Source organism: Helobdella robusta, assembly GCF_000326865.2.
Source record: "Helobdella robusta unplaced genomic scaffold HELROscaffold_13, whole genome shotgun sequence".
Taxonomy (NCBI): domain Eukaryota; kingdom Metazoa; phylum Annelida; class Clitellata; order Rhynchobdellida; family Glossiphoniidae; genus Helobdella; species Helobdella robusta.
Window position 1 is genome coordinate 2249139 of NW_008703718.1, and position 14449 is coordinate 2263587.

At 33.0% G+C, this 14449-nt stretch overlaps 1 protein-coding gene across 1 annotated transcript; it reads right to left on the bottom strand.

Annotated features, from left to right (window-relative positions):
* Window positions 1-730: 730 nt before the first annotated feature.
* HELRODRAFT_168375 (hypothetical protein) lies at window positions 731-3050 on the bottom strand (the record flags this gene model as incomplete). The annotated part of the gene is made up of 3 exons (XM_009014238.1): window positions 731-857; window positions 1983-2262; window positions 2906-3050. The coding sequence occupies 3 exons, from the start codon at window positions 3048-3050 to the stop codon at window positions 731-733; spliced, it is 552 nt and encodes a 183-aa protein (XP_009012486.1).
* Window positions 3051-14449: the final 11399 nt, after the last annotated feature.

Below are 14449 nucleotides of genomic sequence, written 5' to 3' on the forward strand. Positions count from 1 at the left end.
TCAACATCGTTCACTCATCTCAAGTTTGTGCAAATAAAATTAACGTCTGCGTGGCTTTTAAGATAGCAAATGTTTTTATCATTAACAATTTTTTTTATAAGCCTTAATTTTATTTCAACCATATTTTTATGCTCATCGTTATTGAAATGTTTGACGTCATGATCAAGTTTTTGAGTTCTTTGCATTTGTGTTTGTCCTTTGCTTGCATAGATGGGCCAAAAAAATTAGGTCAACCAAACACACTAAAAAGCATTTGGCGTTAGTGAAGTTGCTATTTGAACGTTATAAAAGCGGGTTAAAAGGACTGTTTAATTTGGAGGTGCAATAATACATAAGTGGGAGGAGTTATGCGGTCGTGTGGTGAGTGCCAGGTTGGGTTTAGTGGGAAATTTGATAAGTGTGACGTGATTGGTTGAGCAACCTCTAAAGTGAAAAATAGGAAAAAAGGATGACGATGATTATGACGATGATTATGACGATGATTATGATGATGATTATGACGATGATGATTATGATTAAAAAATGATTATAAAGATCGTGATTATACCGAGAAGCTGATGCAGTCAGTACAGACGTACACACCATCACACAAACACTTAGACATACACATAAGTACAGTCTTTCATTTATTTATTCATTCACTCATTCATTCATTCATTCACTCATTCATTCATTCATTCATTCATTCATTCAGTATGTCATTCAGTCATTCAGTCATTCAGTTAGTCATTCATTCGTACACCCACGCATAAGAGTTCAACGGTTCGATAGCGACGACGATGACGATGATGAAGGTGGCTTCTTGAATTTCACGAATTAGGATATTACTAGCAATAAAATGTTGCCTCATAATGATGCTGATTATGATGATGAAGATGATGACGATGATGGTGATTATGATGATGAAGATGACGATAATGGTGATGATGATGATGATGACGACGATGATGAGGATGATGATGACGATCATGATGATGACGACGACGAAGACGACACAAATGATGATGATGAGGAGGATGATGAGGATGGCTCGTTGTTAACGCCTAAAATGATTTTCGAGTTGATGATAATGACATGACAGTGATGATGATGAAGCGTGATAACTTTAATGATGACTCACTACTACGGCGAAAAAAGTGGCAGTGAAGAATCAAAAGAGCAATGATTAATCGGTGAAACGGTGAAAACGGTGAAATCATCATCAGCGATAACAAATAAGATTAAAAATGATTTCGAGATTAAAATTGAGATTCGAGAGCGCAATTTAAAAGCGCATTCATATTTTTAATTGCTAAATTTTTTGAACATTTTAAAAGTAGGTGGGAAATCTCTAAAGTGCTTTAAACGTTAGCTGTCGGTTGTCAACCTCTCGTCATCGTCGTCTTCTTCCACAAATCATCTTCTTTCAAAAATTACGTAACCACTTACCTATATATATACACACACACAGATATACAGATACACACACGTACATGCATATACATACATACATACATACAGGCTTGACGACGAGTCTGTGAGATTTGCCATTGGCTTCAGACTTGGCCTGGTCATTCAAAATAAGTACACGTGCCAATGTGGCGCTGGGGCGGATGAGTTTGGGCACCACGGTTTGGTTTGTCGCCTGGGGGCCGTCAACTACGTCACTCAGCATTAAACGACTACATCTACGGCTACATGGGCGGCGTGATGGCTCAATAGTTAAAGGCGCCTGGTCTTGCTATTGCAATGACTGGGTTCGAATACAAAGACATCCCCGCTTATCATATGCAATGTGTATGATGCGTGGTTTGCACGCGTATTCATATATGCTGTGTGTGTTTGTCGTTGAAACCTATGAGGCTAACGTAAAAGAGAGAGAGAGTAACCTTTAACCTTTAACATTTGTCGGCTCTTCTCCAAGGCTTCAATCCCAGTTCTCAAGGAACCATCCGGCATTTCTGCGCATGATGGTAGGCGCCCGGACGGATGCACACTAATACCTTAGAAAGCCGGTAGATGTTTGGCGTGGGATGTTACGGTCCCTGGCACCCTTGCCAAACGATATGTAAACCTGACAAGTAAAGGATGCGGTTTGGCCGCGGCCAGGGCAGCGGACGAGAAAATGAAAAAAATATGGGAATGCCCTCCCCTCGATGGAATTCTTGCCAATATGTATCGAGGTTCTCGGCCCGATGGACCCCAACACCCTTAAATTTCTTAAGGCAATATGTAAAATGATCAGCGTCAGATCAGACGACAGCAGGGAACTGTTTTTCGCAACTAATCACATTTCGTGCTTGTTGCAACGGTTCCTGCGTGTCTGTGTGCTTGAAAATATCCAACTGAATGCCGACATGTGCAATTAACGACAAATCAAAGTGTTAATACATTTGTTAGTTGATGTTTGACGGTTCAGTGTCACTCATCATGTTTTGGTTTTAACATACATACATATATACATACATACATACATACATACATACATACATACATACATACATACATACATACATACATACATACATACATACATACATACATACATACATACATACATACATACATACATACATACATACATACATACATACATACATACATACATACATACATACATACATATATACATACATACATACATATATACACGCACACACACATACATACATACATACATGCATACATATTTACATACATGTATATATGTATTCTAGCCATCATCTTCTACTTAAGCATGATTGAGTTGCATTTCATTTGTCGATATGCCAGTCATACTCTACGCATATGTTCGCTGGATGATGTTGAAGATGATGAAGACGATGACCACGATGGCGAAGATGATGGTGATAAGGTTGATGGCGATGATGATGACGACAAGCATGAGGTCGTGTAAACGCTAACCACAATCAAAATTTAATGATACCGGTTGCTGGTGGTACAATAACGAGGATGAAGAAGAATTTTTTAATACAATATGTCAGGGAAGGGCAATCTACGGCCCGAACCACAAATCTTAAAAAGCTCTCCCCCGGGCCCCCGGGTCGAAAAATGTTGCTATTAAGGTACATAGTATAAAGTAGTATAAAGGCTTCAAAAATAAAGTAGTTCTCAATGCGGCCCTCACAGCAAAAAATTTGCCCACCCCTGCAATAAGTGAAATAGCACAACTCTATTGAAATGTAACAAAAGTTATAAAAAAAAAAGGAGAGTTGGCGGTAAAACAAAATGATGGAAAGCTGATACAAACTGGTCAATTTTTATAAAAACGATAACGACAATAGTAAGTAATGAGTGTTCTATCTGAAGAGGATGATGATGATTGAAAAATGCAGATTTTAAAAACATATGTTTAGTATGCGTGCATGCATGCATGGGCCTGCATAGGTGTTTTTAAAGTTAAATATTTCAGTTGATGTATGTAAATGTTTTCATATGAATTTGTGTTTGTGTGGGTGTTGTGTGTGTGTGCGTGTGAATGTGTGTGAGAGGTGGATGGGTAGGTAAGTGTGTGGGTGGATGTGTGTAGATGTGATGTGTGGATGTGTGTGTGGGTGGGTGTGCGTGTGTGTGTGTGTGTGTCGTGCGTATGTATAAAGAAAGAAAAAACAAAAAAAATCAAACTCCAAAACATCTGATTTTTTATTTAAAATATCATCTGTTGGACATGCGCTAGGTGCGTGCGTTGAATGCATTTAATTTGAATTGAACTGTAGATCAATGAATCGGATAATGAGGTCGTATGTGATAATTAATTTTTCGCCATCATCATGCTGATGACATCTTTTGGTGATTTTGTTGGTGACGATGGTGAGCTAGTTTAGTATTTGTAAGGAAATGTTTAATGATGATGACGATGTTGACAACGGACGGATGATGATTATGAAGGCTGGGATGATGTTAATGTTTTTACTTGAAGTTGTTGAAAATTTGAAAGATAAAATTCATTAAAAGTATGTTGTTAAGTATGAAACAATAAGATAAATAAAATTAATTTTAAAATTAGTCATTTCGGACATTTGGTTATTTATAAGAGAACAATGTATCTATTCAGAAGGGTTGAAATTAAAAACTGACAAGAATATTGGAATATAAAGTTAGGTGGAAAATTATTTGACAAAATTTATCAGCAGCAGATATTCATAGTTATCTTAATAAAAGCTTTCATCTCTATTTCCATTAACCAAATACAAATTATTAAAATGCCTTGTAAAAAAAAGTTGACTGAGAACAATTAGTGACCAATATTGAATTTTGTTTCTCCGGATAAAATTGCGCTAAAGATGGCGTTCCTGTCGTCAGCATGTTTATTTCTGCAGCGCTAAACATATTTGCATTTATTATTGACTGCTTGCTGCTTGCAGAAGTAGTTTTTCTGTCAAAGGAGAATGATAACATGTTAGGATCGGGAACGTACACATGCCTCAAATATCTGTTATATCTGGTTCTACATGTACCGTACACACACACACACATATATATATATATATATATATATGTAATATAACGTGTGTGTTTGTGTGTGTGTATGTGTGTGTGTGTATGGCGTGTTTGTTTTCATCTATCTACCTACATCTATTCAACAGTGTGTATATGTGTGCGTGTGTGTGCGCCGATCTTTATTTGTAATTTCTTGAATGTGATTCCACACAATGGACAAATTTGGGGCAATGCGAATTGCATAAATTTGTCTAATACTATGTAAATTTCTGTGAAAGTTTCATTGGTTCATCGTTATATATTTCTGTATATATATATACTCGTGTGTATGTGTCCGTGTGTGTATGTGTCCGTGTGTATATGAATCATGTGTGTGCTGATGTTTTTGTGTTGTGTGTGTAACTGTGTAGGTGTGCAAGTGTTTTTGTTTGTGTGTCGTGTGTGTCTGTGTATGTCTGTGTGTAAATAATTGAAAAAAAATATGTAGTCTCAAAACATAAATATGAAAGATTTTGTCATAAATGAAGTGAAAAAATGGGAATATTGATATTGAAGGAATGAAATTGATGTTGGCAATTTGCGTCTGCATGCTATTTCTATGTTAGGTTAGGCAAGCCTGATTGTTTTTAAATTTCTTTCTGGTTACTTTCGACTTAATTCTTGAATAAAATTCTTGACGCCTTTGAGTTGTCACTGATTAATTAATGATGATGTGAAATTTATTTATTTATTATTTCAATGTGCTTATATTATTATAATATTTTTCTGTTTTTGTCATATTTTTAAAATTCAAAACAAATTATAATTAATGCAACTCCATTAACGTTTAAAATAATCATAATTTTGAGCTTGTTTTTACTTATTAGCATCTATAAAATTTAAATTTAAAGATGTCATCCACGAATATTTTTCAAATTATCCAATAACCTGAGTTGTGCTTTTCAGATGGAAATCTCCCTGCAAACGACAAACTGACGCCAGTCAGCCAGTCAGCCAGGTAGGCAGACCGCGAAAGATAAAAAATATTTCGCCACTGAGAATCATCGATCGCCAGGCTCTCTCGTGCGCCGACCTTTACATGTGACGTGTTATGACGTGAAGAAATTATTTCCATCTAATGATATGTTGATGTTGCAGCACAAGATGTTGATGTCACCATCCATGTTGGCTTATCATTAAATGCCATTGCTAGGTTTGCAGGAATGTTTCTCAATGTTTATGTGCATCGAGATATGTGCAACTTTTTATAATAAGGCAAAATCTTTTAATGAATTACGGCTGATCAGCTGATAATTTTAATTAGCATTATTTGATAGTTTTAAAAATATATTTTCATAAATGTCTGCCATGTAACCCGGTCGGTATTTTAGATAATAAAACTTAGTGTTGCAAAGGTTTCTCAAAGTATGGCGTTCAAGTTAAAATGTAATAAGTATGCATTGTAATAAAAAGATTGATAAGGTTATGTGAAATCCTTTAAGATCATTTTTTCACAATTTTGCAAGCTCTACAATCTAATTAATCTAGATGTACTGCAAACTTATTTCAATCACAAGTTGTCTTTTAAAGCTTCACATGTTCACAACAAAACCACAAATACATGCATGTGCTAACATTAAGCTACTGGCCAACAATTGTATAATACGATGGATGTGGTCCGTTCACTGTCAGCTGTTTGGAGATTGTTCAACGTAATAAAAATATATTTACGTGACCCCCAACACTGGCACATATCCTGTCTTCAGCGTTTATATCTGGAGTGCATTAAACGAGTAGTTATGGAGTAAAAGGACAAATCTTTAAAAATTGGAACGCTTTTTAATAGAATGTAAAACTATTAAAATTTATGTTGGTTTAAAAAAATTGATAAAAATTTCATTTGATGGAAAATATATTAATCAGTAAAAATTTTTCAGCAACTATCCTACAAACCATTCACCAAACGTGAAGCAGCCAGACTGCCAAACATTCAACGCCATCCACATTCGAAATTGTTTGCATCATGAAGATTATGCTATAATGACGACCACTTCTGTTTATTTTACACTTCTAGTGTCATTTAACCAACAATTTTCAACTTTTATATTTAATAACTACCATCTACTCTAAACAATTAAACAGGGCTTGGAACCTGATACTGAAATGAAATTTAAAAATGTTTCACCAACAAATAAAGCATGAAATCGAAAGTGTCTGTACAAAATAAAAATCTGCTTTCTCTTAAATTCGAATTCATAACTTTTTATTTTTGAAATATATGGGTTTAATTTAGAAATTATCAATTTTTTATGTTTTTTATACTTTGAACTAACGCCTAACATCTCCGAGACATAACCTTTTTTGCCTCCGTGTTTTATTATCACTTTGCTGATGAACTATCAATCTGTAAATGCTGGCCATCAAACTATTCCAGCTGCTTTTTATTTTCCGTTTTTAATTTTTTTTAATTTTTAATATATGCATATGAGTATGTGAGTGCGTTTGCGTGTATTTTGTGTGTGTGCGTTTGTGTGTATGTGTGTGCATGCTTGTGTGCGCGTGCGTGTGTGTGCGACTCATCTGTTTCACATTTTAAGCTCTTTTTACATTTAATATTTGATAAAAATTTCATCAAGAAACTTTTAACATTATATTTAATAACAATAACTCCTTTCAATTCTTGCTCTCTGCTACCACCTTTTAATTTTTTTTTAATAAATTTATATTAAAATAAATAAAAATAACATTTGGTTGCTGAAGTTTCAAATGACGCCATCATGTACACAAGTGTCATAGTCGCAGGTCAGTCAGTTGATGTTTTTTATTTAGATTGATTTTATTAATTATTTACTTATTATTTTTATTATCATCATAGATTTACATTTTACATTTTATCATTGTTATTGAAAATTTTTATTACTTTGATGATCAGAAATATCGCGTGATGCATCTATTAACTAATTTCGTTTTCATCATTTTGATCGCCATCTCTTTTCCATATCACCCCATGATCATGTATCAGGTATCATGTGACATCTTATCATCAGATATGACATCTTATTATCAGATATCATGACATCTTATCATCAGATATCATCGTCAATGCAAGAAAGAAAATGAAAAAATAATGTTATAAAAATGAGAAGGATAAAAACATAGAACTAATGCAAATTTAACTCAGATCATTTGGGGAAATAATTAGTGTTAATAAATGAATTAACTCTTTATGGTAATGTCAATGCGATTGATGTTTATGATGATGAAGACAACGATGACGATGTTGGTGAATGAAGACGATGATGACGTTGATGGTGACGACGATGACGACGATGAAAAGGAAAAGACAACGGAGAGGATGATAAATTGAGTTAATGTAATTTTTGCCTGCAACCCACCACTTTCCAATCCACTGTTATTTCCATTACCGTCTACACTGTCTTTGCTAAGTGTGGTTATTGCAGGGTGTTATTGTTATTGCTTAAGTTTTATTTTTTTAAACAGTTGGTAGAATATTTATTACAACAAATTAGGTTGTAATTTTGTGTTTGTTTGGGAAAATATTTGTGAATATTAACAGTTTGTAGGTGTTAACCGATTTTAATTTTTAACCGATTTATATGTTTCTAATAATTAAATTTCAACATAGCGAAATTTGAGATGGATAGAAATGTTAAACCGGCGTGCTAGTCTTTATGGCTCCTTTAATAAACACAATTGAAATATTTTATTTTTCAGGTTTTTTTTGCTTTTGAGTCAAAACAAATCTTTAACATTTATGATATTTTATTCAAAATAAGATCGAATAATATTATTTAATTGTTTTTTTTTGTTTCAAAGTACACTATTTTATCGTTATGCCTACATAATTATTTAATTTTTACTTCAATATTTATTCATAATCGCTTGATTTGCCGTAGCCAAATTTGGCATGAACAAATTTTTCAAAAATAAAATAATTTAATACATCAATAATTTATAAAATTATTTTTTGGAAGTAAATAAATAAAAAAAATTATTATATTCTAGTGCCATAACATGCCACATAATCGAAATGAGTTATTCAGAACAAACAGTGAATAAAATACTCTCAATATTGACGATGTATTGGCAATGAAAATGCATGAATAAATAAGGGGAGATAAGATGCTGCTGGTTGATGGCGATTGATTCTAGGTATCTAGAAATGTGTGTGTGTGTGTGTGTGTGTGTGTGTAGCGTGTGTGCGTGTGTGTGTGTGTGTGTGTGTGGTGTGTCTATGCTTTTGAACTCCATCATTTAAATATTTCAAGGCGTTATTGCTTCAAATTGAAGTAAATTTTATTAAAAGCAATTTAAAAGTTTTAAAAAAGTATCTCAACATATTGATTATATATAGCAACGGAGAGGGATAAAGGAAATTGTTTCTAATTAGGGATTTCTAATTTTCACGGAAAGTAATTTATGTTTGTTGGGCGGTTTGAAGACCTTGTGTAATAGATTAACGTGAAGTTTGATGTCCAGAAGCTTATGAATGCGAGTTTACAGTTCATTTGATCAGCGATGAATTGCAGTCGAAAGTAGCTCGCTCTTGCTGAAAATATTCTACTAACAGCAAAATTCATCATTTCGCTAGAATTAGTGTGAATAATTTTAATTAAAAATGTTTTATACCAATAAAAATATTGAACTTTCATGAGTATCAGCGTTTGTCAATAATGTTTTATTATTTCTGCCAGATATATAAAAGCGAAACAATTTTGTCAAATTTTGTCACTTTTTAAATATTGTACTAAGCTAGAGAACAAGGTTTCATTGATGAAAAACTAAAATCAAACCAAAATCAATATAAAACAGTTAGTCAGGGAGTACTGTTAACGTTGTTTTTAATATTTTATCAATACTTACCTACTTATATAAAGCTTCATTCATCGTTTCAAAAAATCATCATCATTTTTTAACTGTCTCTACTTACTCTCTACCCCGGAAAAACTTCAACTAGGCGAGATTTATCGCATGTTGGTTGGTTGGTTGGTTGGTTGGTTGGTTGGTTGGTTGGTTGATTGATTGGTTGGTTGGTACATGCATGTACTTTAAAGGGCTTGCCCGCGTCGTTGAAGTGCTTGTTAATAAGTGTGCGCTGTGCAAATGTGTTTTCGTTTGTCTCAATGTATTCAATATAAGCTTTTGCTAGTTTATATTCAACGTATTTCTCTTGCTTTCGAAGCCAGTGACAGCAACATCATGACCAGGTGTCCTAGCCATTACACCACCACGCCGCCCAGTTGTAGCGGTAAAAAATGCACCTGTAGTAGTTGTAGTAGAAGAAGCTGATGTAATATTTTTATTATTATTATTATTATTTATATACATAATTAGTGCACTGAAAAATGTACCCAGCTTGAGACAAACTAGAAAGATTGATGCAATTAAAAGTGAACTGAGATTATAAGTCAATACAGATTTGAGCAGCGATTCATTAGTTTGTTTGCACCAAATGATTGTTTAAGTTTGTTTGTATGAGCTTTGTGTTCAAGTGAAAACGAGTTATAACATCAAATTATTTTGTACCTTATAATGCAATTCTGTCAAACGTGTAGAGGTTTACATGTTAAAAATTGTTTTAGCACCAAAAAATAAAAAAAAATTTTGTCTCTTACAAATTTATTGTACTTTCCGTTGAAATTGTATACATTTGATTAGGTAAAAATGTCTTTATACATTTTCTACTAAAGATGTTCCTTAAATGCTACAAATATAAATGCATGTGATTACGATATTTCAACTCGACAAACATGAATTAGCCTCTGATAACAACAAATAAAAACTTTCTTTTTAAAGTTCATAAATAAACAAAAATATATAAATTAATGCATGATTGAATGAACGAGTGAATGAACAAACATGCAAACTAATGAACTTGACTGCGCGTGAACAATAGGTCGGATGAACAAATGACGGAGCAGGGAATAGATAAAAAAAATAAATGAACCAATGAAAGAACAAACACGCGACCTAACGACCGAGCAAGTGAGAATAAAAAAAACGAATGCAAAATGGACAGAAGGTTAAATGCACTGAAGCGTGAAAGGATTTCTTGTGCTCGGGCCATCTAATTAAGTTTTGAGTTTAAATAAGATAACAATTCTGCTCTAGATACTTTCTGGATACTATATCTTTGGAGGTGAAACAAAACAATGTACTCAATACAAAACAGAGTCGTTACAAAAAATGTATCAGTATAAGAAACATGTGGCAGTACAATTATTTGCTTTAGTAAATAAAAACGTTACGATGCAACAACATACAAACACGCATTAAAAATATCCAAATACAAAAATTATTTCATTAAAACAGAAACTGTTACTAACAAAAAGTACGTTGCCTATTATAAATGAATTGTTTCAAGAACTTGTCAGGGAGAACATAAAATGATACATACGCCATAAAACATTTACTTAAATAACATTTCAATTAACACTTTATTTTAAACTTAAACATCCTTTTAAAAAATTTTAAACTGTAAGAGTGCTATATGGCAAATATTTTTTTGTTTCTTTAAAACAATCAAAGAGTTTGGACACAGAAGAAATGAATCAAATGAAATATTAGATGTACGTACATACAAATGCTAACAAAAAACATAAAAAAAATCAATCCATTTCGCACACTTGAACTTAGAGAAAAAACACACAAGTTATTTTTTTTACTAGAGTACGTGAATAGTTTTGTATGGTGTGTTTGTGTAAAACGCTTATGTATTTCACAATTTTAGATACAAGGAAGTTTATAAGACATATGCCGAAAGACAAAATAAATAAGACAAAATAAATTTATTAGACAAAATAAATTTATGTAGAATAATCTATATGTATAGATGAATATAAGAAAAACGATGTATGAAAATTGTTTATAGATTGATATAAAAGAACATGTAAAAATAATATATGGAAATGAACAGTAAGTGAAATAATAAAAAAAAGAGAACATATGTAGAAGAGTATTGGCTGAGTGATCCGCCCGGGGTTGAGAACATTTGAAGGAGAATTATTTGAAGAACAGACGACGACATCCACCAAGCAATATTGTAACTTTTATAGAAACTTCCTTTCTGCTATTTTTGTTGCTTCGACTTGGGAAACATTTTTGTACAGGCACGTATTTTTTGTGATACGTCGATTTTGAATATCAAGAGCTAGTATGTAGGCGCATTATTTTGTGCAATACGCATAAATTTGTCTTTGATGATTTGGAAAAATTTAAATAAAAATGGCGAATCAATTCTTTGGTGGAGATACAAACGGTCTTATTTAGTTGGTAGGTAGGGTGTTCATTCTAATTAATAACGCTCTATGTACTGAATCGCTCTTCCCTTTCTCTTCCCTCTCCCCCCCCCCTCTCTCTATCTCTCTCTCTCTTTCTCTCTCTCTCTCTCTCTCTCTTCCTTTTTCTGACTATTTCTGTCACTTTTTTCTTTTCCCCTCACTTTTTTTCTCCCTTAACTCTATTTCTATCTCATAGGAATGAGTATGGCGTGGATGGATTCACTTGAGGCGTTGTTCATCCATGTGTTTGTTTATACTCATTGTTTGTACGCATTGTTTGTATCGTTGAATGTTTGTATTTTTGTATGTTTCTATCTCTGCCTGTTTTTTATCTTTGAATGTTTGTATTTTTGTATATTTGTATCTTTGCATGTTTTTATTTTAAAATGTTTGCACCGTTGTTTAGTTTGTATTTTTACATGTTTGTGACTTAGCATGTTTGTTTCACCTGTATGATACTGCTTAAGATGTTTATTTGCCTCGCTTGAAAAAAAACTGCTTTTGGTATCCTAAAACACACAAAAAAATCAAACACACACGACGCAAGAACGGTAAATCGGCTAATTTGTTAGAGATTATTTTCAATGTGCGTTTGTGTTGAATGGCAATTAGGAAGCCATGAGGTGCATTAAAACTTACTAAATGCTTACTGGTCTGCAAGTGCTTTGTTCCTCTATCAATCTTCGGCTTTTTAACTGTTTCTATCTGTCTGTTATGTTCAATGTTCAAAAGTTTGTGTTATGCGCATAATTTGTTTTTTGCTTTCATAATGAGATTACATTATGGAAACATAACAAACATTGTTATACAAACGAGTTGATGACAATGTTGATGTTTACGTACAAAGACGGCTTGGCAGATCTGAAGGCCCTGGAGCAACGAAGGAATTGAGATTCTTGTATATTTTCCATATTAAAAAAAGGCAAAACAATAATTTCCGCCAAGGTTTTTAAAAATTTATTGCCGACAAATAAAACTATTTTAACAGAGGCTATAGTAGGTATAGTTATTTGTTGTTTAAATCAATTGAACCTGTAAAATACAAACGTTGTCGGCCCGTCAAAATTTTGATATTTCTTGTCGCTTTGAAAAGCCTCCCACCTAGTAAGGCTTATATCGGCTCTGTGAACGAATGGAGTGAATGTGTGTGCATGTTTGTGTGTTGAAAATTTGCTCTTTGTTATTGATTTCATATTTGATTAGAAGCTTAAACGTACAAGCGTGCATTTAGGCATTTTTATTAGGAAATGTTCCGAACTGTTTATGCGTTTAATTCTGTTTAGGCAAGCTTTGTTGATGCATGGGCTACAAATTAAAGGATTTTTCTGCATTTGTATGTATGTAAGTTTTTTTAATATATTCCATTGCATTAATATACATTGCCTTCAGATGTGACTGAGTTTGTGTTTATGTACCAATAAGATGGCTTGTTTAGGTTTGTGCCTTTTTTCTTGACAACATTTTTGTTGTCGTTTTTGTAATGTTGCATCTTTGTCGTTGTATTTGTGTTGTTGTATTAGTATTTGTGCGGTTTTATTTGTATTGTTGGTATTGTATTGTCGTTGTGTTTTGTTAAAAATATTTGAATTGCGTGTTTTTGCGGTTCTAGTTGTAATTCATTGATGTGTCCTTTCGTTTTAAAAATATTTTTGTAGTCTGCTTCTCTTTTTAAGCAAAATAACAAACATGAGACAATTTAAAATTTCAAAATTTATTGATTTGAGACAGATCTAATAAGAAATAGATAATTAATTTGACGTGAAAACGAAGCGTGAACAAACAAATTATGTGAAACAAAAAACACATAAGAAAGAGTTGCAAAGACAAAGAAGTCTGAAAACAAGAAATAACCATGATGAAAACAACAAAAGAGAAACAAAGAGAAGAAATATGAAAGAAAATAACAAAATAAGGAAGCGAGGTGTCAATTAAATTAATTTGCCCGGCGCAGTCTGTAGAATAGAAACAACGTTGTGAAGCAAGTCGTGCGTTGGTACGCTGGCTCCTTCCCTATTATTCCACGTATGATGTGTTGCAATCTGGAGTGTAGTCGAGATGTTTTGCTTTCATTCTTGCATTCTGGAGTGTAGTCGAGATGTTTTGCTTTCATTCTGCGTTGTTTTAATGTTTACTACTGATTATTTTACAGACGTTTGACATTAAACATTCAAATAAATAAATGAATGATTGATTGTCTTTGATAATACTTCCAATGATGCAAATAATGTTTTGATTTGTTTTTCATTCAAGTTTATGAGTATTTGTATGTTTGTTCAAATGTGAATTCGTAAAAACTTCTATGTAAATCAGATCTGACATTCTTCTAACATGTCATGACAACAAGTCAAATATCTATCATGATATCAGCTGACAAGAACAGATTGATGCATGATTGAAAGAACGAACTAATAAAAAACGGGATGAATTGATGAATAAATAAATAAATAATTGAATAATGGAGTGTTGAAAAAATGCATGAGGAGAAGAATAAAGAAAGGATGGAGCGAACAAATGAGCAAAGTAATGAATGGGCGGTGGAGGAAAGTGGAAAAATTTCATGATCGAAAGAACGAATTAATGAACGAAAGAAAGAACTTACAAATGAATTAATGAACGAAAGAAAGAACTTGCCAATAAATGAATGAACGAGTGATGAAAGAATGAAGCAACAAACGAAATAACGCATGAATGAATAAACGAAAGAACGCACGAACGAACGAATGAATGAAAGAAGGAAGGAATAAATAGAT